Source organism: Bombina bombina, chromosome 1, assembly GCF_027579735.1.
Source record: "Bombina bombina isolate aBomBom1 chromosome 1, aBomBom1.pri, whole genome shotgun sequence".
Lineage (NCBI taxonomy): Eukaryota > Metazoa > Chordata > Amphibia > Anura > Bombinatoridae > Bombina > Bombina bombina.
Window position 1 is genome coordinate 757198161 of NC_069499.1, and position 27217 is coordinate 757225377.

Sequence of the window (27217 nt, forward strand, 5' to 3'; positions counted from 1 at the left end):
TACTGCTTATCGATATCCATTGCAAATATAGGGGTTGTTAAAATGCTTTTGCTAAATATTTTAACCAATAACTTGTAATACCCAATGGAGCGTTATTGATTGCACAAGGCTACATGTTGCTCTCCTTTAGTAATCTAGCCCAAAATGTCTTAGATGCTTAGGGTTAGATAAAGAGCAGTGGTAATTACTACTGCCACTCACATTCTAACTTCACTTGACTTAAGCTCTTTACGTGCGTTAAGTAGTTCACGTATTACAAGTTGAAAGTAAATGTTTTTCGCTCACATGCTAACCTGATGCGTGCAAAGAGCAGAAATTAGAATATTGTGACTGCATTTATGTACCCTCCCATAGACTTCAAAGAAGAGAGAAAAGTGGAAAAAACCTTACACCCAGACTCGCATGCTAATTCAAATCGCCATAAACCCCCATACTCTAAAACTCCCCACAACCCCCAGCAAAATACCCACTAGCATCTAGACCTCCTAATCAGCTAACCCCCTTTACCTAACACCCCTGAGTTATCCCCAAAAAAACTAACCATACCTTTTAAAATAAATAAAACCTTGCCTTACCTTCAAAATAAAAAAAACTAACATTACCTGAAAAATAAAAGAACCTACCATTACAGAGAAAAATTAAAAGAAAACTACCATTACAGAAGAAAAAAAAAACAAATGATCAAAAATGATCTATTTTTGCCTGCTCCTTGTTGACGAGGCAAATAACTACTGGGAGAGAGAGGGAAGTGGGAAGGATATTTAAAGGACCACTAAACACAAATTTTAAACTACATTATTTTGAACCTTCAAATCACAGAATAATTTTGCAATGAAAACGGCAGCTTTATTTTTCCAAATGAGAATATTGTTTGATATTTATCAATTCCACTGATTTCCCTGTCCCCCAGAACAAAAGAGCCCTTGCTAACCAATCACAAACTAATATTCAAATATGCAATAATTCACGTGCAGTTGAGAGAGACTGGGGAAGCCAGCCCTCTTCTCTTCCCTTAACGACCGAGGACGTGAAGGGTATGTCCTCTAAAAAAAGTCATTTAACGACCAAGGGTCACTTAACGTCCTCGGTCTGGAAAGCAGCTGGCAGTGATCCTGATCACTTCCAGCTGCTTTCCGGTTATTGCTGCTTTCCGGTTATTATCGAGGCATCCTGCAATAACAATTTTTACCCCTCCAGTGCAGAGAGAGCCACTCTGTGGCCCTCTCTACACCGGACATCGATGGCCGCATTCGTTGGTGGGTGGGAGCTGAAGTGGGAGGCGGGTGGGCGGCCATCAATGGCTTCTAAGTCAGAGAGGGGGCGGGATGGCCGGGGGTGAGCATGGGCGCGTGCACGGGAGGCGGCAGGTGCGCGCCCGGGGAGCGGATGGGAACCGCTACACTACAGAATTTTTTTTTTTTATAAGTGGGAAAAAGGGGGAATAAAATCCCTATAAAAAGTAATCTAAGAGATCTGGGAAGGGGTGGGGGATTGGTATTGGGGGGGGGGGGAAGCTACACTACAGAAAAAAACGAATAAAAAATAAAATAAAACCCTTTTTATTTGCAAACTGGGTATTGGCAGACAGCTACCAGTACCCAAGATGGCCCCCAATAAGGCAGAGGGGAAGGATTAGAGAGCTGTTTTTTGGGGGGGGGGGATCAGGGAGGTTGGGGGCTAAGGGGGGATCCTACACAGCAGCATATGTAAATATGCTAAAACAAGATTTACAAAAAAAAAAAGATACCTCTTATTTTAGTACTGGCAGTCTTTCTGCCAGTACTTAAGATGGTGGGGACAATTGTGGGGTGGGGGAGGGGAGAGAGCTCTTTGGGAGGGATCAGGGGGTCTGATGTGTCAGGTGGGAAGCTGATCTCTACACTAAAGCTAAAATTAACCCTGCAAGCTCCCTACAAGCTACCTAATTAACCCCTTCACTGCTGGGCATAATTAACGTGTTGTGCACAGTGGCATTTAGCGGCCTTATAATTACCAAAAAGCAACACCAAAGCCATATATGTCTGCTATTTCTGAACAAAGGGGATCCCAGAGAAGCTTTTACAACCATTTGTGCTATAATTGCACAAGCTGTTTGTAAATAATTTTAGTGAGAAACCTAAAGTTTGTGAAAAAGTTGACAATTTTTTTTAATTTGATTGCATTTGGCGGTGAAATGGTGGCATGAAATATACCAAAATGGGCCTAGATCAATACTTTGGGTTGTCTACTACACTACACTAAAGCTAAAATTAACCCAAAAAGCTCCCTACATGCTCCCTAATTAACCCCTTCACTGCTGGGCATAATACATGTGTGGTGCGCAGTGGCATTTAGCGGCCTTCTAATTACCAAAAAGCAACGTCAAAGCCATATATGTCTGCTATTTCTGAACAAAGGGGATCCCAGAGAAAAATTTACAACCATTTGTGCCATAATTGCACAAGCTGTTTGTAAATAATTTCAGTGAGAAACCGAAAGTTTGTGAAAAAGTGAACTTTTTTTTTATTTGATCGTATTTGGCGGTGAAATGGTGGCATGAAATATACCAAAATGGGCCTAGATCAATACTTTGGGTTGTCTTCTAAAAAAAAATATACACATGTCAAGGGATATTCAGGAATTCCTGAAAGATATCAGTGTTCCAATGTAACTAGCGCTAATTTTGAAAAAAAGTGGTTTGGAAATAGCAAAGTGCTACTTATATTTATGGCCCTATAACTTGCAAAAAAAGCAAAGAACATGTAAATATTGGGTATTTCTAAACTCAGGACAAAATTTAGAAACTATTTAGCATGGGTGTTTTTTGGTGGTTGCAGATGTGTAACAGATTTTAGGGGTCAAAGTTATAAAAAAGTTTGTTTTTTCCATTTTTTCCTCATATTTTATAATTTTTTTTATAGTAAATGATAAGATATGATGAAAATAATGGTATCTTTAGAAAGTCCATTTAATGGCGAGAAAAACGGTATATAATATGTGTGGGTACAGTAAACGAGTAAGAGGAAAATTACAGCTTAACACAAACACAGCAGAAATTTAAAAATAGCCCTGGTCCCAAACAGACAGAAAATGGAAAAGTGCTGTGGTCATTAAGGGGTTAAGGTGGTTTAGGACTGTTTTAACATTCCCTATTGCAAAGAATGATCTTCCTACATGACTGCTGACGCAAAACTGCTAATCTACCTTTTACAAACATGTGACTGTTGAGAATCTTAAGGGGAGGGTGAAGTAAACCAAGGCTTGCATAAATTGCCTAAAAGTATTAACCCAAACCTCCCTGGGAGAAAGTCAAACAAGCACAATTTGAATGTATTTTGCAGCAAAATAAATAATGATGTTTGTTTTACTTTCCTGCTTTTTAAACAAACATAACAAGAGAATGAAGAAAAAATGATAATAGGAGTAAATTAGGAAGTTGCTTAAAATTGCATGCTCTACCTGAATCATTAAAGAAAACAATTGGGTTTAGTTTCCCTTTAATGGTCCTTTAACCCCTTAAGGACCAGCGACGTACCCTGTATGTCGCTGGCCTTTTTTTGGGAGTTGATTGTTTTATAGCACGGTCTTGCTACCAGCGTTGAGACTGCTCTATTCCACTAAGCCTGCTGGAGGGAGGGAATTAATAGCGTGTTCTTGCTAGACTTGTGCTATTATGTCCTGAAAAAACCCTTAACGACCAGTGACATACAGGGTACATTGTGGTCATTAAGGGGTTAAAGCTTTGTTGTGGGGTGCCTTTGCCTCCCCCTGGTGGGAAGGAAGTGAATTCCCACAGGTAAGGATTTTCAACACCATAGAAAGAAAACTTTCCATCATGGAGAGAAAATGAAACAGATTTTTTTGGAGGCTTTTTTGAGTATTACATTAAAATGTAGGTGTCCCTCATTCATATTTTGAACCTTGCATAGCGAGATAAACAGCTCTCAAGCTAAATTTTGTCTTTCTAAAATTCATAGAACTCACAGTAGTGATGAGACAATAATCTCACCATAGTGAAAAGCTTTAGATCATTGGTTTTCAAACCTCTCCTCAGCCCTCCCTAATAGGCCACATCTTGAGGATATCTGAACTGGAGCACAGGTGAAATAATCAGCTGATTAGTAACCATGGTTATGTTACCTGCTCTCATCCAAGGTAATCCAGAAAACCTGGCCTGTTGGGGAGGTCTGATAACAGGTTTGAAAACCAGTGCTTTAGATCATCAGGCCATTTGTGAGAATACAATTTGTGCATAGAAGAGCAGCAAACAATTAACACAAAATAGTTATGTTTTAGCTGAAAGAACGGTCTTCAAGACAGGGATTTAAAGCTCTCCAAAAGACAAAAGGACATAGCGTTTAAAAATAAATAAATAAATAAATTCCTGAAATATATTACCCTGGTTTAAAAACCTATGCAAAATCATTGCTGATGCAAAAAAACATCAGATCCTATGTGGGCAGTCCCTATTAAAGTAAATCCAAGCGTTCTAAAAAAAAAAAAAGGATTTACCATGACTAAAAATAAACTGGACTTTCAGTGATGAGTTTGTGAAAAATGGGTGCTAAACTGACCCTTTCTGTGCCACGGCTCTTCACTTAAGTCAGCACCTCCGTACACCCACCGCCACAGCACTCTTTACTCAATTAGGTGACGTTTCCACCTCTAAACCAATAGCCATGCTAGTCATCTGACAGTGTTCTGTATGCTAGCATGGCTATTGGTTTAGAGGTGGAAACTTCACCTAATTGAGTAAAGAGCACTGTGCTGTGGGCGGGTGGAAGCACTAACTTTAGCGAGGAGGTCGTGGCACAGAAATGGTCAGTTTAGCACCCCTTTTTCACAAACTCATCATGGAAAATCTTAGTTTTTTTAAACGCTTGTATTTACCATCACTTTACGTTTACTTCCCACAACAAAGGCGCATGAAACCCCTTTTTTCTTTCATGATTCAGATAGAGCACACAATCTACTTCTATTATCAAATTTGCTTTAGTCTCTTTGTATCTTTTGTTGAAAGAGCAGCAGTTTACTACTGGGAACTAGCTGAACATATCTAGTCAGCCATTGACAAAAGACACATGACTGTAGTCACCAATCAGCAGCTAGCTCCCAGTAGTATAGGATATGTTCACATTCTGTTTTTAACAAAGGATACCAAGTTGAAAATAGGAGTGAAATTAAAAATGTCTTAAAATTACATGTTCTATCTGAATAATGAAGCTTTCATTTTGACTTTCCCTTTAATAATCTTAGTTGGAGATTTGTAGCTGTTTTAAACGGTTTTTGCAGCTCCAATGCAAGGTAAAATGAGACCGCCACTCCGGAAAGGGGAAAAAAAACAAATTTATTATTAAAAACATCTGATAATTTGAAAAATAGCCTGTTACTGGTTATTCGTATATTCTCTTGCTTTTATAGTTTGAAGAAAACGTGGTAACTGTGTCCCTGTAATCAATTTGGCCATTTTTTTTTACATCATCATACCTCTTGTCTTGCCTTTCCTCTGGACTCCAATCACACTATGTACAGTGACCTGAGTGACTCTTTTTGGGTGACCAAAGAGTAAACTCCACCATGTTACCCTGGGCTTATCATGCACAAGCTCACTAGAAACAAAATGCTAGGATTAGAAGGTTTCAAAAGAACAAGTAAAATATAATGTTATTGCTATTGGTCTAGCTATGTGTGAGAGCACTTTTCATTTGTTCCACAAGGCTTTTGTTATTGTAAATATTGTGAGATAAAGACAAAATCTATTTCTGCTATGTGTGTATATATATATATATATATATATATATATATATATATATATATATATATATACATATACAGTATCCTACAAAAGTGAGTACACCCCTCACATTTTTGTAAATATTTTATTATATATTTTCATGTGACAACACTGAATAAATGACACTTTGCTACAATGTAAAGTAGTGAGTGTACAGCCTGTATAACGGTGTAAATTTGCTGTCCCCTCAAAATAACTCAACACACAACCATTAATATCTAAACCATTGGCAACAAAAGTGAGTACACCCCTAAGTGGAAATGTCTTATTTGGGCCCAAAGTGTCAATATTTTGTGTGGCTACCATTATTTTCCTGCACTGCCCTAACCCTCTTGGGCATGGAGTTCACCAGAGCTTCACAGGTTGCCACTGGAGTCCTCTTCCACTCCTCCTTGACAACATCACAGAGCTGGTGGATGTTAGAGACCTTGCTCTCCCCCACCTTCCATTTGAGGATGCCCCACAGATGCTCAATATAGTTTAGGTCTGGAGACATGCTTGGCCATTCCATAACCTTTACCCTCAGCTTTGTTAGCAAGGCAGTGGTTGTCTTGGAGGTGTGTTTGGGGTCGTTATCGTTTTAGAATATTGCCCTGCGGCCCAGTTTCCAAAGGGAGGGGATTATGCTCTGCTTCAGTATGTCACAGTACATGTTGGCATTCATGGTTCCCTCAATGAACTGTAGCTCCCCAGTGCCAGCAGCACTCATGCAGGCCCAGACCATGACACTCCCACCACCATGCTTGACTGTAGGCAGAACACACTTGTCTTTGTACTCCTCACCGTTGCTGCCACACACGCTTGACACTATCTGAACCAAATAAATGTATCTTGGTCTCATTGGACTACAGGACATGATTCCAGTAATCCATGTCTTTAGTCTGCTTGTCTTAGGCAAACTGTTTGCGGGCTTTCTTGTGCATCATCTTTAGAAGAGGCTTCCTTCTGGTGTGCAGCGTATGGTCTGAGCACTGACAGGCTGACCCTCCACCCCTTCAACCTCTGCAGCACTCTTACGTCTATTTCCCAAAGACAACGTCTGGATAGGATGCTGAGCATGTGCACTCAACTTGAGTCGACCATGGCGAGACCTGTTCTAAGTCAAACCTGTCCTGTGAAACCGCTGTATGGCCTTGCCCACCGTGCTGCAGCTCAGTTTCAGGGTCTTGGCAATCTTCTTATAGCCTAGATCACATTTATGTAGAGCAACAATTATTTTTTTCAGATCCTCAGAGAGTTCTTTGCCATGAGGTTAGGGTTGCCATCTCAGCCATGTTTTCCTGGACACTTGAGTTACACATGCTGCAGGGTGTGCAGGGAGGAACATGTATTGTGTTTCTGGACAGCACTATTCATATTCCTCCCTGCACACCCTGCAGCATGTGTAACTTATAAGTGTTCTGTATTTTAAGGGACAGGTGGCAACCCTACATGAGGTGCCATGTTTAACTTCCAGTGACCAGTATGAAAGAGGGTGAGAGCGATAACACCAAATTTAACACACCTGCTCCCCATTCACACCTAAGATCTTGTAACACTAACAATTCACATGACACCGGGGGGGGGGGGGGGAATGTCTAATTGTGCTTAATTTGGACATTTCCACTTAGGGGTGTACTCACTTTTATTGCCAACGGTTTAGACATTAATAGCTGTGTGTTGAGTTATTTTGAGGGGACAGCAAATGTACACTGTTATACAGGCTGTACACTCACTACTTTACATTGTAGCAAAGTGTCATTTATTCAGTGTTGTCACATGAAAAGATATAATAAAATATTTACAAAAATGTGAGGGGTGTACTCACTTTTGTGGGATACTGTGTGTGTATGTACATATATCATTATTGTAGTGTGTAGCTTTATTATTTAAAAGGGCATCACAAATTAACAAGAACAGCTGTAAAATTAGTATGAGAAGCTTGTTAGTAATTTTAAGACTTCACCTTCTTATAGTTTTTAGAAAAGTAAATATTTTCAGGTCTTATTTCACCATTGATTCCCAAAACTAGTTTCTAAATGGTCAATTTTTAAAGCTGATTATCTCTTAAAGGGACAGAAATGTGTAATTATAAGACACTTCTGTTGTCTTGCTATACAATAACATATCAGCCAAGCCTACAATTTTTTCTAAAACAAATTAACAATTTTTTTTTCAACAGCCAAACTCCACCCACCATTTGCTTTATATGGAGTAGCCTATATGGACTTGAGTCTGCAGACAACAAAGCTAACTATTGTCATTATATTAGTATATAAGGAATTATTGTGCAATTGTTATCTGTCAAAACCAATTAGAGAAAGATATGTAGCAGGGATAGCCTTGAGACATCTGCAGTGTTAATTTCCAGCTCTAAGATTTAAAAATTCACCATTTTCAGAGCTAAATTAAATGACAAGGGGGAAAAATTAATAATGAAAGTATAATGATAAGTTGTTTTATTATACCCAACTAAGGGCCAGGTTACGAGTGGAGCGCAAACGATTGCATACAAGCGATATCAGGTTGTCGTGATCGTTTGTGCACAGGTTAGATTCCGCTGGTATTACAAGCTGAAAGTAAACACGATCACTTAAGTTCAATTGCGATTTACGTTAGAATGATTACCGCGTCCTCAGAGCTGTGGTTAATTGTTTTTTTAAACAAAAAAGTGGAACAAAACACATAAAAAATACATTACAAAGTAGTTATACGCACAATAACACCATCTAAAAAATATATTTAAAAAAAAAATATTGCACACAATACTTATAAGGGCTCAAAGATATAAGGTCTCATACAAAGGGATTTAACATTGAGATACATAGATATACATGTCTAAAGATGTATGTGTATATATATATATATATATATATATATATATATATATACAGGTAGCCCTCAGTTTACGCCGGGGTTAGGTTCCAGAAGGAATGGTTGTAAATCGAAACCGTTGTAAATTGAAACCCAGTTTATAATGTAAGTCAATGGGAAGTGAGGGATTTAGGTTCCAAGCTCCTCTCAAAATTGGCATAAGTAACACCTAATACGTTATTTTTAAAGCTTTGAAATGAAGACTTTAAATGCTAAACAGTATTATAAACCTAATAAAATAATCACACAACACAGAATATATAATTAAACTAAGTTAAATGAACAAAAACATTTGCTAAACAGCATTATAAACCTAATAAAATAATCACACAACACAGACTTTTCTTGCATTTTTCTGCAAACAGTTCTTTCTATGCATTCCAATCTGGACTGATTTATAGACAGGAAGATCTTGTTCCTTTGCAAGCTGCTCGATAGCTCAGGTCTGGTTAAACTGATTAATTTTAGTTTGCTTGGCTTGCATATCTTTGCTGCAACACAAGCGGACAGCTCAACCTACTGGCTATTTTAATCAATGCACTGCTTCTCAATGCTTTTCAATAGCAGTCACATGACTGAAAAAAAAGGTTGCTATTCTGAAACGGTGTAAATTGAACCGTTGTAAACTGAGGGCTACCTGTATATAAAAGTGCACTCACAGGAACAAACAACTGGCTCAGTACCATTGTTAGCCTGTTCTATGGCGATTTACCACCTAGGTGCAGCTTTTTAGCCCAGTAATGCTTTTCACAGAGTAGAACTTTCCTGTAGTATATCAGTCTGATCCCACCTATTACGGTCAGTCCAGCACCGAAATACCAGGCAATTCCGAAATCCCAGGCTTAGAGGAATATGGCTACACCTCACTGACGAGGCCCAATGAAGGCTGAAACGATTGTATGGGGTTGCTGTGTTCCTTGTTCAGAGAGGAATTTCCTGGTATTTCGGTGCTGGACTGACCGTAATAGGCGGGATCAGCCTGATATACTACAGGAGAGTTCTACTCTGTGAAAAGCATTACTGGGCTAAAAGAAGTTGCACCCAGGTGGTAAATCGCCATAGAACAGGCTAACAATGGTACTGAGCCAGTTGTTTGTTCCTGTGAGTGCACTTTTATATACAGGTAGCCCTCAGTTTACAACGGTTCAATTTACACCGTTTCAGAATAACAACCTTTTTTTTCAGTCATGTGACTGCTATTGAAAAGCATTGAGAAGCAGTGCATTGATTAAAATAGCCAGTAGGTTGAGCTGTCCGCTTGTGTTGCAGCAAAGATATGCAAGCCAAGCAAACTAAAATTAATCAGTTTAACCAGACCTGAGCTATCGAGCAGCTTGCAAAGGAACAAGATCTTCCTGTCTATAAATCAGTCCAGATTGGAATGCATAGAAAGAACTGTTTGCAGAAAAATGCAAGAAAAGTCTGTGTTGTGTGATTATTTTATTAGGTTTATAATGCTGTTTAGCTGGTTGTTCATTCCTGTGAGTGTACTTCTCTATGTGTGTGTGTGTGTATGTATATATATATATATATATATATATATATATATATATATATATATATATATAATGTGCATTAGAGCCCTTTGCCGTTAGGTAGACGAAAACGTGTAAAAGCATATTTACATAATGTGCAACATTAAGTTCTAATAAAGTTTTTTTTAACTATGTATTTACTGTAAATATTTCACATTCCAATGTTCTGCACATAGCAGAATATGTTCTATGTATTTATAAATAGATATTCCTATATATATATCTGTATATATCTATACCTATAAATATTTATTTATGAATAAATAGAACAAGAACATTGGAATGTGAAATATTCATATTTTCTTGTTAAGTTAGTAGAAATGAGAATATGCAATCATGTTTGTGTGAGAGTGGGGTGTTTTTTTTTTCTTCATTAACTTCTTTGGTGAAATATATGTGCACGCGATATTCGAACTTCGGCTTTTTGCACTCGTCTGGTTAGCGCAAGAGCGAAAACAGTTTACTTTCAACTCATAATACGAGCGCAAAAATCTAAATTCTAGCTTGAGCATTAATTTGTGCTCCACTTGTAATCTAGCCATAAATATTGTATATTAGGACTTCAAGGTGTTTGCTGTTCCTTTTAAATTAAAGCACATTAAATTAAAGTACATATCTGCATCTTAATCAAGTGTGAAAACAAGAACATACTTATTTCAGAAAAAATAATGGTGGCAAATTTTATATGTCAAATACCTGAATTTGGAAGGTTCATCTGTAAATAGTCTGAGTACAAAGTCGCTGGTGATACCAGGTAGGAAAGTGGTAGGAATGATGACGTATTTGCCACTCTTCAATCTCTTCCGTAGGAATACAGACCTCAGATTCTTATAGGTGGAGAATGCAGTCCTCTCTTGTCCCTCAAGCTTGTGAATACGATACTTTCTATTTTGTTCCACCTGGAGTATTGAAAATATGGAATCTCCGTTGCAAAGTGAAAACATAAAAAACTGGTGCAAAATAGTGTCACTCCTTAATAGAACACACTTGTATCCCTTTCTGTGTTGGCTATTGGTACAGGTCTAGAACAGTAATTTTTGAATTACTAATCCCAGCTTACTATGAGCTAGTGCAATAAATAAATTGTGGTGTGTTATTTTGCACTTCTCCTTGTGCAAACAGTAACACATGACTGGGTAATAGAAGTTTTTGGTTAAAATTAATGTAACCAATGCAATTTTAATGTTCCTTATATAAAAAAAGCACATCCTTTTACTGTTATAGCATGCTAATGTGCAATCAAAATCATGGAACGTGTGTATCACATTATTGTTTCTTTCTATAATATTTTTTCTGTATGGGAGATATTTGGGCCCTCTGTATATATTTTTTATACTTTTATTGTTTACAGTGCCGATAAAATATTAAATATTAAGTTTATTTAGGGGGTATAATAGGTGTTTTTATCAGTTGCTTTCTTTACACATACTATTCTGTAAACCTTTTTTTTTTCATGGGTCCTACATTTTTGAACTGGTGTCTATATTAAAAGTTAATTTGTAAAGCACAGGGGGATAATGCACCATTTTCTGCATTGCTAAACTTGTGTCAAAGTCAAACCCCAGTGTAAAAGTATTGTAAAGAAGGGGACTGGAAATTCCAGTTTGAAAACCAATATCAACACCCTCACCATTTAACTCTGATTCAAAAGCTGTTGGAATTATAATACTATTTCTAAAAAAAATCCCCAAAGCTTCTATCTCAACATATGTGGTTGCCTGTGTATATCTTTTTCCCCTTTATTGTCTATGTGGATGTTTGTCTGTGTGCAAGTGGATGTCTATGTGTGCCTGTGTGTTTGTGCACATGTGGACGTCTAGAGGTGCCGGTGTAAGTGAGCAAATGTAGGTGTCCCTGTGGGTATTTCATTTAAAAATAAATGACACTGAGACATGGAAGGTTGCAATTTAGAATTTTGGAGGGGGCACCTTTTGGAATTTTACCCTGGGAACCAGATTCTTTAGAGATTGTTGCATCTAAAATAGCTGTTATTGGTATTTGTTAATACAAAGAGTGATAACATGAGCAGGTCTACTTTTCTGTAGAGTCAGTCCATTTACATGAACAGGTCTTTAAGAGCAATAAACAATGCTTCCAACGAGCAGTTATATTGAATAAAAAAATAAACTTAAAGGTTCAATTTATCTTTACACATACTATTCTGTAAACCTTTTTTTTTTCATGGGTCCTACATTTTTGAACTGGTGTCTATATTAAAAGTTAATTTGTAAAGCACAGGGGGATAATGCACCATTTTCTGCATTGCTAAACTTGTGTCAAAGTCAAACCCCAGTGTAAAAGTATTGTAAAGAAGGGGACTGGAAATTCCAGTTTGAAAACCAATATCAACACCCTCACCATTTAACTCTGATTCAAAAGCTGTTGGAATTATAATACTATTTCTAAAAAAAATCCCCAAAGCTTCTATCTCAACATATGTGGTTGCCTGTGTATATCTTTTTCCCCTTTATTGTCTATGTGGATGTTTGTCTGTGTGCAAGTGGATGTCTATGTGTGCCTGTGTGTTTGTGCACATGTGGACGTCTAGAGGTGCCGGTGTAAGTGAGCAAATGTAGGTGTCCCTGTGGGTATTTCATTTAAAAATAAATGACACTGAGACATGGAAGGTTGCAATTTAGAATTTTGGAGGGGGCACCTTTTGGAATTTTACCCTGGGAACCAGATTCTTTAGAGATTGTTGCATCTAAAATAGCTGTTATTGGTATTTGTTAATACAAAGAGTGATAACATGAGCAGGTCTACTTTTCTGTAGAGTCAGTCCATTTACATGAACAGGTCTTTAAGAGCAATAAACAATGCTTCCAACGAGCAGTTATATTGAATAAAAAAATAAACTTAAAGGTTCAATTTATCTTCCATTTTTTACTGTGAAGCTGGTATAAGTGATTGGGAACACATTAACCCCTTAACCTGATATATATATTGTACCGCATATATTGTACCGCATAACGTATATAGACGTCGCAGCTTCAGGAAGCTGCAGCAGTCTTGGCTGTAAAGTGACAGCCGAGAGAGCTGTTCCTAACAGGGCCGGACTGGGACCAAAAATAGGCCTGGGCATTTTAAGGCAAAGCACCCCCCCACCCCATTTCATATTTATAATAATCTATGTGTAAGGCACAGGTAACCTTGGAAAGAGGCACAGGCAGCTATCTAGATATAAGCTACTGTTTGCCATCTTGTAAAAAGGCACAGACAACTATATAGATTTAAAGGGATAGAAAGGTCGAAATTGAAATATGCATGGGCACATTTCAATTTTAAATAGAAACAGTTTTGCAATATAGTTCCATTAGCAACAATGTTTAAGTAAAAGTTATTACTGTTTTTCAGTGGCATACGCACATATGCTGTGAGACCTGTGCACCAGTATTCAAGGTCAGAGACCTGGCGGTGGTGTGTATTGTGTCCCTGCTGACTCTCTGAGAAGGTGTGGTGTTTGAATACTGGTGCACGGGCCCTCAAACCATATGTGCGTATGCTGCTAAAGACCAATAATAACGTTTACTAGAAGCATTTTTGCTACAAACATCTATCTTGAAAAGCACATATAACTGCCACAAATAGCCATCTTGGAGTAAGGCACACATATCTCTCATTGTGTAAGGTACATGCAACTATTTTAAAATAGGGCAAGACAGACTGACAGTTATTAATCAGAAAATGAAGGACGTCACTATTTTAAAAGGCCACCTTGTAAAAAGTCACAGATCTTGGGAGGTAATAGACTCATAAATGCACTCAGTGGTGACACAGCGTTGGGATCTATATAATGCATAGATGCAGGTCAAACTTTTCATCAGAAGCATGTTTAAAATGCAAGAAATAAAAATAACATCCCATTACATTATGCCACAACACATTCACAATCTCTTTTGCTTTGGGCAGGCACCAAACCAAAGGAAATAAGGTATACAGCGATGAGATCTTTAAAAAGATCCCACATCTGCATAAAAGCATATCACCATTTTTAGATACTTAATATTTATATACTATATATATATATATATGTGTGTGTGTGTGTGGATATATATATATATACAGTATCCCACAAAAGTGAGTACACCCCTCACGTTTGTAAATATTTTATTATATCTTTTCATGTGACAACACTGAAGAAATGACACTTTGCTACAATGTAAAGTAGTGAGTGTACAGCCTGTATAACATTGTAAATTTGCCGTCCCCTAAAAATAACTCAACACACCTAAACCGTTGGCAACAAAAGTGAGTACACCCCTAGGTGAAAATGTCCAAATTGGGCCCAAAGTGTCAATATATTGTGTGGCCACCATTATTTTCCAGCACTACCTTAACCCTCTTGGGCATGGAGTTCACCAGAGCTTCACAGATTGCCACTGGAGTCCTCTTCCACTCCTCCATGACGATATCACAGAGTTGGTGGATGTTAGAGACCTTGTGCTCCCCCACATTCTGTTTGAGGATGCCCCACAGATGCTCAATAGGGATAAAGTCTGGAGACATGCTTGGCCAGTCCATCACCTTTACCCTCAGCTTCTTTAGCAAGGCAGTGGTCGTCTTAGAGGTGTGTTTGGGGTCGTTATCATGTTGGAATACTGGCCTGCGGCCCAGTCTCCGATGGGAGGGGATCATGCTCTGCTTCAGTATGTCACAGTACAAATTGGCATTTATGGTTCCCTCAATGAACTGTAGCTCCCCAGTGCCAGCAGCACTCATGCAGGCCCAGAGCATGACACTCCCACCACCATGCTTGACTGGAGGCAAGACACACTTGTCTTTGTACTCCTCACCTGGTTGCCGCCACACACACTTGACACCATCTGAATCAAATAAGTTTATCTTGGTCTCATCAGACCACAGGACATGGTTCCAGTAATCCATGTCCTTAGTCTGGTTGTCTTCAGCAAACTGTTTGCAGGCTTTCTTGTGCATCATCTTTAGAAGAGGCTTTCTTCTGGGATGGCAGCCATGCAGACCAATTTGTTGCAGTGTGTGGCGTATGGTCTGAGAACTGACAGGCTGACCCCCCACCCCTTCAACCTCTGCAGCAATGCTGGCAGCACTCATATGTCTATTTCCTAAAGACAACCTCTGGATATAACACTGAGCATGTGCACTCAACTTCTTTGGTCGACCATGGCGAGGTCTGTTCTAAGTGGAACCTGTCCTGTGAAACCACTGTATAGTCTTGCCCAACCTGCTGCAGCTCAGTTTCAGGGTCTTGTCAATCTTCTTATAGCCTAGGCCATCTTAATGTAGAGCAACAATTCTTATTTTTAGATCCTCAGAGAGTTCTTCGCCATGAGGTGCCATGTTGAACTTCCAGTGACCAGTATGAGAGAGTGTGAGAGCGATAACACCAAATTTAACACACCTGCTCCCCATTCACACCTGAGACCTTGTAACACTTATGAGTCACATGACACGGGGGAGGGAAAATGGCTGATTGGGCCCAATTTGGACATTTCCACTTAGGGATGTACTCACTTTTGTTGCCAACGGTTTAGACATTAATTCTTGTGTGTTGAGTTATTTTGAGGGGACAGCAAATTTACACTTTTATACAGGCTGTACACTCACTACTTTACATTGTAGCAAAGTGTAATTTCTTCGGTTTTGTCACATGAAAAGATATAATAAAATATTTACAAAAATGTGAGGGGTGTACTCACTTTTGTGGGATACTGTGTATATATATATATATATATATATATATATACACACACACATACTATATATATATATATATATATATATATATATATATATATATTTATATATATATATATATATATATATACAGGTAGCCCTCAGTTTACACCGGGGTTAGGTTCCAGGAGGAATGGTTGTAAATCGAAACAGTGATAGAAAAACAGTGATAGAAAAAATGCTAAAAATTATTCAGCATTTTGGGTACATTTTTCTCTGGCATTCCCGTTAGTGAAGGGGTTAAGGGAAGATTAGATAATAAATAATAATATATTTTGTAAGATAGATTTTAAAAATACTACAAATTGCTTATAATATTTATTTGATTTTATTACAAGACCAGAGACTCCTAGTTTGCATTACTTTCATTACTACTCAGTATGCAGCACTTAAAAGTATAGCAAGCATCATCAATACAATGATATTAAAACAGAACAGATAATAAAGAATAACAATAAGTAGCTAAGGTGTATGCTAACTTATAACTCCAGGAAAAAAGTGACCAATCAGAATAGGAGTAGTGACCATAAACAGACCAATACGCAGCCAAACCTCCCCTTTCTTTTGCTGCTCAGCTTGAGAAAAGTAGTGCAAATATTTCTCTCTAATATTTACAGTTTTCGATATATGGTATATGTGTTGTCATTATCTTATTTTTCATTTTATCCTAATATAGGTATTGTTATCTATTTTATTTTGTTTTATTTGCTTCCGTTTTATTGGTTTCCCCTTTTTCTTTTTGGCCTTTTTTATTTGGCTGGTTCTCGCTGTTTTTCCGATTAGTTGCACTTCCATTTTTTGTTTTATTTCATTGTCCCATTTTATCTATCTATCTTACCGTTTCTTCATTATTTTTTGTTTTCCCCTCCGTCTCCTATGTAGTCGTGCGCTTCCGCCTGCCGCAATTTTGTGGGCCGTCTTTCTCCTTTCCCGCCCACTCGCTCTGACGCAGTACTTCTTCTCAGTCAGACATCGCAACACTCCAGTTATCTGTAGTAACTTTGTTGCCATCTATATTTTTCTTTCAGCTAAGTGCTTGTTTTCTTAGACATTATCTAGCCTACATTGCCATCTGGTCGTTTAAGTTGTTCAAGCCGATTTTTCTTGCAATTTTTTTTTTTTTCTGTCAGAGAGATTTCTGTTTTTTAGGTGGTTTAATTGTTTAATACAGCTATAGTGTTAAGTTTGGAGTATTTGTTTATATATATATATATATATATATATATATATATATATATATAAATATTCTCATCTATTTGTTAAAATATCTGAAAATCCAGAATGTACAACTCCTTTAACTGGTTAAACTGTACAAACAATGAATGATTCATCCATGAATAGTTTGTATAATAAAATGTCCTCATTAATGGGTATTAAAGAGACAAATAAATCTTTAAAAAGGAAAAATCCTTCTATTGCCATCAAAGCAAGTAAAAAACTTATTTCTAAGTCTTGTCAGCTACTTTCTGACACACCAATTCCTCACAGCAAAGGAACAAAAACCGCTGTCAAAAGAACCCTGCATCCCAAGTGTACCCAAATGGGAGATTCTAGTGTAATTTCAAAATAAAAATTAAAAATTAAATCCTTTGAGAAAATAGCTTCCTCAAATTCTAATAGTTCCTATGAGGAAGATTATACTGATATTAATTCAGATTCTCTTTATAATGATTCTGATAATTTAAATTATTCTCCTGCAGTTAAAAAGCATAAGAAATTAAAAGATTTTAATGAGGAAGAAGTTGAGTTTACTGACTGCTTAGGTAACCCCTGATTTAACACAGATGAATTACATCATCCTCGTTCTGCTGAATGGTGTCCATCTATTGATGTGGCAAAATTTATAGATTATCAACTCTGAAAACCTTTAAAAAAGCAAACCCGTAATAAAATGAGAGCGGAGTGTCCTTGCCCTTTACTCCCCAAAAATGCTTCCATTACCCCTGAGGTTGACCCAAAAATTTTAAAATGTATTGGTGCCCCAGGTTATAAGCTAATGAAAGGTATTGACAGATTGTGGAAGATCTGTCAGGACAAGTTACTTGATTCTGTGGGTCCTTTAACTAAGTTATTTGAGATATCAGAGCAAGGAGTTGCAGAAAATTCCCCTTTGGATCCTTATATTATACGTGAATGGGTTCAAAGACTCCTCTTTTGTGGGTAACACTAACACTGCTATGTCCCTTGAAAGACGACGCAACATTTTGCGCAAAATTGAACCAAAAATATCTGATTTCGCCTCTAATGATATTGCCTCTGATGAGAATGACCTTTTGTTTGGAGACTCTTATTTAAAAGATATAAACCAATATGTTAATACATTTTCTAATTCTGTCAAGAATTTTTTTTTACCCCAACCAGAATTTCTCTGACAGGGCCGGGAGAGGCAGAGGCCGCTTTCCCGGCCGTCAACCTTTCCTATCCAGGTCTCAATACTTCCAGTCCCATTATCCTTCCCAATATTAATAACCATACCAAAGAAACTTCCAAAAACCCTCAACCTCTTTTTTTTCAGGATGTCCATGGAATCAAAGAGGTTTCAGAGGCAGAGCAAGAGCAAGACAAGCTCCATGTTCTTTCTTCCTCTCGCAGAATTGGTGACAGAATTGCCTTATTTGGCCAAAATTTGGTTTCAATCACCACGGACCCTTGGGTTCTTCAAGCAGTATCAGGCATTCATATAGAATTCATCTCTCTTCCTATCCAGATAAAACTTCCTCAGCCCATTCATTTCTCTCAAGAAGACAAAATTCTAGTCCAAAACGAAATTTCAACCCTTTTTTCCAAAAAAGCAATTCTCCCCATACATCAGCCTCACAATATCTATTTAAGCAACTTATTTCTGGTCAAAAAGAAAAACAATCAATACAGACCGGTTATAAATCTAAAATCCCTAAATGCTTATGATGCATACCATAATTTCAAAATGGAAGGTATACATTTGCTGAGAGAATGTTTAAGAGAAAACTATTGGTTGGTTTGTCTAGATCTTACAGACGCCTATCTAACTGTGCCAATCGCCCAAGAACATTGGACGTTTTTGACCTTCCGTTGGGAGGACCAATATTGGAATTTCACCTGCCTTCCTTTTAGTCTGTCCTCTGCCCCTTGGAGTTTCACCAAATTACTCAAACCCGTGGTGACTTGGTTGAGACTTCGGGGTGTTCGTCTGATAATTTATTTGGACGACATCTTAATTACGGACCAGGATTTTCTCTCTCTTCATGGTTCATCTCTCTTCTACAATTTTCTTATTGGAATCTTTAGGTTTTATTATGAACAAACAGAAATCAATTCTTTCCCCTACCAGATCCTTAATTTTCAATCAAATTTAGTGGCGGATTGGGGATCTCATCATCGTTCGGCTATTTCTGCCAGACATAATTTAATTAATAATCTTTCTGTGGGTAAACACCCTTTAGTTTGTAGGGTGCTTAAGGCCATCAGATTAAAGCATCCTCCAATTCCTAAACATGAGTTTTTCTGGGATGTGGATCTAATTTTTTCTCTTTTCAAATCCTGGCCTGATAATATTTCTTTGTCCCTAAAACAACTTTCGTCTAAACTTGCTACTCTTCTTTGTTTAATATCTTTTAGAAGAGTTTCTGATGTCAAAGCCTTAGATTGGAATTCTAAATGGCTTTTTTTCCAGAGGGAGTTACCTTTTTTCTGTCTCTAAGACTCTTTCTACTTCTATTTTCTATCCTTATCTTCCTTCTGAACCTTCTCTATGTGTGGTGGAATGTTTGAAATCGTATGAATCAAGAACTTTGTCTTTCAGAAAACCTTCTGACAATCAACTTCTCATTTCCTTTGTTCCTTCTCATGCCATCGTGAGGTGGGTTAAATGGGTCATGAAAGAAGCCGGGATTGATATTTCTTTCTCAGCTCATTCAGTTAGAGGTTCTGCTGCTTCGAAAGCCTTTTTGAAATCTGCTCCTCTTCAACAAATTCTGAGAGCGGCAGATTGGTCTTCGGACTTTATTTTTAAACAGTTTTATTTCAGACCCATTCAACATGCCTCACTAAATTTATTTTCTTAAGATACTTTAAACTTGCAAAATAGGAGTCTCTGGTCTTGTAATAAAATTCAGATTATCCTACTTTATGAAGGTATAATCTAGATTTTATTAAAGACACAGAGACAAGTATTTTCCCACCTCAAATGTTTTTACCCACCCTTTTATGGTCATATTTTATTAATGAATTTTGTTTTGATAGTTTCCAACTGAACAGAATCCTTTTCTCACCTCTGGATTCCTGCCTTCTTCACAAGAGGACCGTTTTCCTTCAAGTGGACCCTGGACTAGACTTCCTTCTTCAAACAAATTTTTCATTCCCAAGAGGTTCTCACTCCAGATCTTCAGCTTCTTCTTTGCATATTTTATTCTTTGTTGTTTGGGACTGTTTGGACTTTTTATTGTTCTTTCACATTCCTTAATCGTGAGCATCAGACAAGAAAGAGGAGGTTTGACTGCGTATTGGTCTGTTTATGGTCACTACTCCTATTCTGATTGGTCACTTTTTTCCTGGAGTTATAAGTTAGCATACACCTTAGATACTTATTGTTATTCTTTATTATCTGTTCTGTTTTAATATCATTGTATTGATGATGCTTGTTATACTTTTAAGTGCTGCATACTGAGTAGTAAAGAAAGTAATGCAAAATACTCGTCTATGTGTCTAATAAAATCTAGATTATACTTTCATAAACTAGGATAATCGAATTTGCAGTATTTGAAGGTTACAGATTTTGCTATTTTGGCTTCCTAGGGAGGGTGGCAGGAAACACAATTTCCACACAAAACCAAGAGGTGTTTAATGTCCTTTAAGGGGGAACACATTTTACAGTGCAGTGTTCTTTTAACCATACGCAGATGCTCTTTTCACTTTGTGATTAAAACAACTTTCATTTACAATTTAGTTTAATTGCCAGATCAAAATACATTATTTATCAAAGTTGAAAGTTACATCAATCTTTGGAAGTTATGTCTAATTCTATTTTTGTATATTTGAGATATACAGATTTTGTTACTGGCTTGACAAGTAAAGGCTAGCTGAAGCAGACAAAAACCAGGCTGAGGCAAGATTAAAAATCAGCTTAGTTAGTATAGCTGGTCCCTGAAAGTAGATTTATATAGACTGGAGAGCCCGAAACATTTTTAGTGTTAATAAAAAAGGAAATTGCAAATATAGGTGAGAAAATATTGGTATTATGTAAATATTACATTGTATATTAAAAGAGACGGTCTAGACCCAATACTTATTCTTTATTGCTATTGTTACATACCAGACAAGCATCTTGCAACGGTTCCACATTTATAAGCTTGTAAGAAGTGCATGAAACTTTTAAATAATTGTTTATTAGCAGTCGAAAATGGCTGCTTGGCTCCGCCCACAGCTTTCCTCAGTATAAATGTAAGACTAGCTGCTTGTACTTTCATACCTTAAAAATTTCAAAACCTATGATGAAGTAGTCTCCTCTGCCCTCCTTCTTGAGAGCTCGGTTGTCTTTTTGCTGCAGTGAAATTAATACGTTATCTTCTTTCTTCCTCACTTCAAACAGGTACTAAAGGAATTAGAAACAATATTGTGATGAAGGGAATCACAATGCAAATATTCTATTAAAAAGACACTTGAGTAAAGCATGTTAATATAAAATATACCACTAAATGAGAGCCCAATCCTTTTATGTATCCCATTACTAGAGTTATCACACCTTTTTGGTGACTATAAAAATGATACAATCAGTTTTTATGTCTAAACGGTATGTGCTGTAATAATTTTTCATTGTTTTACACAATAACTAAGATATAATATATAAATATATAAACATGAAGAGTTAATGCTTAATTGTGAAGGTTTAATTTTTTACAAACCGACTTAGGGCCAGATTACAAGTGGAGCGCTAATTAACGCTCCCACTCGAGCGTTAAAACTCTTTGTCTGCTTTTTTTTTCTAACACCTGAGATCTCATATCTTTGTGCCTTTATAACGTTTGTGTACAATATTTTATTTTAATGATTTTTATTAGATGCTGTTATTATGAATGTATCTTTACTTTGTAAAGTATTTTTTGATGTGTTTTGTGACACGTTTTCGGTTCGCAAAACAGTTAACTAGAGCTCTGAGGACGCGGTAATCATTCTAGCATAAATCGCCAAAGCGATGCCATTTACTTTCAATTCATAATACCAGCGGTAAACCCGACGAGTGCAAACACCCGCAATAAACCCCTTATTGTTTGCGTGCAAACGTTTGTGCTCCACTTGTAATCTGGCCCTTAATGTATTATGAAATAAATATTATTCAAAATATTTCAAAAAATGTTTAAACCACAAGATAGCTCCACTTGTAATCTGGCCCTTAATGTATTATGAAATAAATATTATTCAAAATATTTCAAAAAATGTTTAAACCACAAGGTAGCCCTATATATATATATATATATATATATATATATATATATATATATATATATATATATATATATATATATATATATATAGTATAGTATATTGGATAGCGCGATCGTCATTTCTTTTGTACGTGATATATATATATATTTATACATAATTTTGCATGAATTGGTCTACCTCCATTTATATAACTGTATCCTGGCATTAGTCTATTTTTGGATTAAACCTTTAAAAGCATATTTGTTGAAATATTATAGATCCAATTTAGCAGTGTAATAGGCAAGTCAATTAACTTTATTCATTAATATAGGTGTTTGCCAATGATTTGTGCGCCACACACTCCTTGGTTGGAGCCTTCCATTCAACCATACATAAAATGTTTTGTCCTATATCTGTATATACAGTTCACAAATATCTCATTCACCTGTGAGTTCTGAAGGAAAGTATCTTTATTATTATAGCATCCTCCGGAACGATTTAAGAGAGTCTCAGAATTTTTAGTCCATGATCCTTGCGCCTCTGCCTTTTCCCAGGTTTTGTGGCGACTTAGACATGATGTATTTATGATTCGACACACATCAGCGTGGGTGAAGTTTGTGCACCAATCTTCAAAAGTCATCCTGCAGCATAAGAGATATACTGAGGAATGCAAGATGTTCAAAGTAGTATGCAGAAATCCTACAGCTACACTTTGAGCTTAGTGATAAAGTATTTAGGAAAATAAGTTAATGTGCAGCCTCTCAGCATGGCAGGGGCCTCGCTGTACTTACTGCAGGCCTGGGTGCTTCAGCGCAACTGTGGCCGTGCTGCTGTCAGCAGTGGATGGAATATCTGGTGCAGACAGAGCTAGGGGCCATGCTAAGTAATTGGCTTAGCTCGGTTGGCTCTCGGGATGGCTCTCCGGATGTCCTGTTGTGCTTCCTGTCTTCTGTTCTATACGGTATGTGCTCTTTATTACCTGGCAACCTGGTCTGTTCCTGGCACAAAGCCTGAATGGGAGGTGTTAAAAGGTCATATCAGACTCCCATTCAGTGCTTGGTTATTCCCATGGATACTGAAGTGCTCCTGTTCCTGGCCTGTTATTCTGAACCTAATTCTGGCAAAGTTTTTGGGCTACACTTTTTTTTATACCCCTTTTACTAAGATCTGCTTCCTGAGGACTGATTTGTTAGTTAATGGACTTTGTGCCCTGACCTCTGCTACTGCCTTTTCCCTTCACCATGACACTTGGTTTTGGACTGCCTCTCTGGTTTGGACCCTGGCCTGTTCACATACTGTATAATTCTGCAGTTTTGCAGACTCCTGTTGCTGATCTTTCTCTGCATCACTGGCTCCTGTTAACAAATCAGATAACGCTTCTACTACCTTTATACTCTTTTACACAGCTAAGCATCATCGTCTGGAAACTAATAAGCTAATAAGGGGAATGGAGAATTTAAGCTATAAGGAGAGGCTAGCCAAACGGGGTCTGTTTTCTTTAGAAAAAAGGCACTTGAGAGGTGACATGCTTACTTTATATAAATATATTCAAGGACCATATACAGAGATGGTAGAATCTCTGTTTATTCCAAGAAAATTGTTTGTGACAAGAGGTCACAATTTAAGGTTGGAGGAAAGGGGATTTAATCTCCTGCAACGGAAACGTTTTTTCACTGTAAGAGCAATAACATTGTGGAACTCATTACCAAAGAAGGTAGAGAATGCCACATGGATACATTTCTGTCTAGAAACAAAATTCATGAATACGATTGCTTGTATTAAATGGGTCACCTTTTAGTGGGATTATTTAAGCTTAACTGGAGCTTTTTGTAAGTATTTTATATTTGTATAGGTTGAACTCGATGGACTTTGGTCTTTTTTCAACCTCATCTACTATGTTATTATGTTACTATGTAAACACCTTGTGGCCTATCTATCAAGCTCCAAATGGAGCTTGATGCCCCGTGTTTCTGGCGAGCCTGCAGGCTCGCCAGAAACAGCAGTTATGAAGCAGCAGTCACAAAGACCGCTGCTCCATAACCTGTCCGCCTGCTCTGAGCAGGCGGACAGACATCGCCGGAAATCAACCCAATCGAGTACGATCGGGTTGATTGACACCCCCCTGCTGGTGGCGGCAAGTCTGCAGGGGGCGGCGTTGCTTGTGAGCTGCTGGTGCAATGCTGAATACGGCGAGCGTATTGCTCGCCGTATTCAGCGAGGTCTGGCGGACCTGATCCGCACTGTCGGATCAGGTCCGCCAGACCTTGATAAATAGAGGCCCTTGACATTTCTATTTAAAATGTTTAACTATACATAATTAAACAACTTTGCAATATTTTATTTGTATTATTTATCTTGCCCCCTTTTCATGTAATTTTGATTTTCTAATTCTCAGCACTTGAAATGCACCTACCAACTTCTCAAGATTAACTCTCCTACATATCTTTCCCTAAAGGATTATAACTGTTAACTGCAAAACAATGCATTTTATACTAACATTATGACAGCGGTTAGCCTTGTTGTCTGCAGCCTAAAGCCCAGATTGGCTCCTCCAAATAGGGCAAATGGTGGGTGGAGTTTGGCTATTGAAATCAATTGCAGTAAAATGATGTTAATTTGTTTTATAAACATTTAGACTTGGCTGATATGTTGTTCTATAGTAACACAATAAAAATGTCTTGTAATTATAAGGTGTTTACTGTACCTTTAATATTTTAAGTCTATATGCTATATTGCCTAAGAGGTTTCCACACAAAAAAAAACACTTTGAAAATAGAGATCTTACCAAATATATCTTGATTAATACTCTATAAAGAGTTTGAAATGCAATTTCCTGTGACCTTATTCTTCATCCTACAGTTTGCAGTTGTGTTAACAAGGCATTCTAATACTTTTCTAAGCAACTTTACAATATATATATATTGCATATAAAAAATTCTTGGCTTATTTGTAACTTTTTTTTTACACTCTATGAACACCCCACTTGTCGGTCTTAGAGCCATGTAAAAATCTTGTTTAAAAGAAAACTTTTTTTTGTAATGCAATTTATCTTGAAACGTTGCTGATGTGTTTCATATAGTGCACTTCCTCACTAAAACCCTCACTTAGACCTATATGGGGGCTTGTTGAAAAGCTCATGTTGGTATAGCTCAAGCACTAAACCAAAGGAACGCTAAGCCAACGGTCAAATAGTGGAGTTCTACACCAACTTTTTAACAATGATGTTCTATTCAACTATATGTTTAAAACACTGCACACATACATACACATACAAAAATAATCACATAGGTACACACACACACATATAAATATATATATATATATATATATATATATATGTTAGGGGTAAAGTCAGATATTGGGTAATCCTAGGATTACCCGGGTAAAATGGACATTACCCAAGCGGCTATGGGTAAAGCACAATGTAAGATCATAAATCCCCTCAGTGTTCAATGAGTCACTGCATCAAACATATATATGATGAACTGTAATTCCCCCATCTTCACTATCTTTTTTGCCTTCACTGGAGTGGATGTTAGAGGAGAATTACAGTACATCGGGCTTTAACCACAGCCACTTGGGTAATGTCCGTTTTACCTGGGTAATCATAGGATTACTCGGATATCTGACACTACACGTAACATATATATATATATATATAGCAGTGAACAAGTGCGCATGTGCATGAAACGCGTCTGAGTGAGGATCAGTTCAGCTATCTGATTGACTTTCTCTTTGCTGGCTTTGTATGTTTTATACATCGTTTTATACATCTTTTTATCGTTGGAATAAAGTTTTGGATTTACAATTTGTTTGCCTTTGGATCAACTGCACCTTATATGCACTTTTTTGTGATCTCTTCCTTTTCTGAGCACTACACCTCTCTGGATGTCTATATATAAATATATGTACATATATGTACATACACACATATATAACAATGTATATGGCGTAATTCTGGGGAAGAGCAAGCGGGGTACTTGCCTATATGTGTTAATTTCCTATGCAATAATTCTATGGCTTTTATTTTTATGAAATAAGGGATTTTAATCTCATGCTTTTATCTCCACCATAACTTAAATTAATATTGCTTTTGCCCTGGAAATGAGCTCCACTTAGCAGCAAATGAAACCTATCTTCTGCTGATGAGAGCTACTGTACTAAGCTTGAAACAGCTGTCCAGAAGTCATTTTAATTTTGCTACACTTACCCCACAAGGGGATCTCTGTGGTGAAACACAATACTGGAGCAAAAAGCATGAGATATTGTATTTCTATCCTCTGCTGCATTGGTAACAATGTATACAGAGTACTTCTGGGAAAGAGCAAGCATTGATGTGCTAATTGCCTATGCAATAATTCTATGGCGCTTATTTTTATGAAATGGAGGATTTTAATCTTACACATTTATCTCCACCATAACTTAAAGGGACATGAAATGTAAAAATGTTGTTTTTGTGATTCAGTGTACAATTTAAAAAAAGTTTCCAATTTACTTCTATTATCAAATGTGCTTTGATCTCATGGTATTTTTTTTTAAAGAGATACATAGGTTGGTGTCTCGAGCCTTATATGGCAGGAAATAGCACTGCCATCTAGTGCTCTTGCAAATAAATACCATTTTTGCAAAACTGCTACCATATAGTGCTCCAGACACATGCACACTCCTGAGCTTATGTCCCTGCTTTTCAACAAAAGATACCAAGAGAACAGGGAATATTTGAAAATTGTTTAAAATGACATGCTCTATTTGAATCATGAAATAAAATGTTTTAGTTTCACGTCCCTTTAAATGATTATATATACTGTAGAAATATATATATATATATACACACACACATATATGTATATATATATATATATATATACATATACATATATACATTAAGACACACACATACACATACACACACATGCATACACCTTTTAGCACTTCTACTCTAGCC

At 37.1% G+C, this 27217-nt stretch overlaps 1 protein-coding gene across 7 annotated transcripts in view; it reads right to left on the minus strand.

The window, feature by feature from the left end:
- The window catches only part of CAPN6 (calpain 6), a 258328-nt gene that overhangs the window by 11853 nt on the left and 219258 nt on the right, over window positions 1-27217 (minus strand). For all 7 annotated transcript variants that reach the window (XM_053699313.1, XM_053699314.1, XM_053699315.1 and 4 more), the window contains 4 exons: window positions 22718-22913; window positions 21320-21442; window positions 10858-11060; window positions 5467-5588 (listed from right to left, as the gene is read on the minus strand). In XM_053699313.1, coding sequence (XP_053555288.1) covers window positions 5467-5588; window positions 10858-11060; window positions 21320-21442; window positions 22718-22913 — 644 coding nt within the window. The remainder of the gene's footprint in view (window positions 1-5466; window positions 5589-10857; window positions 11061-21319; window positions 21443-22717; window positions 22914-27217) is intronic.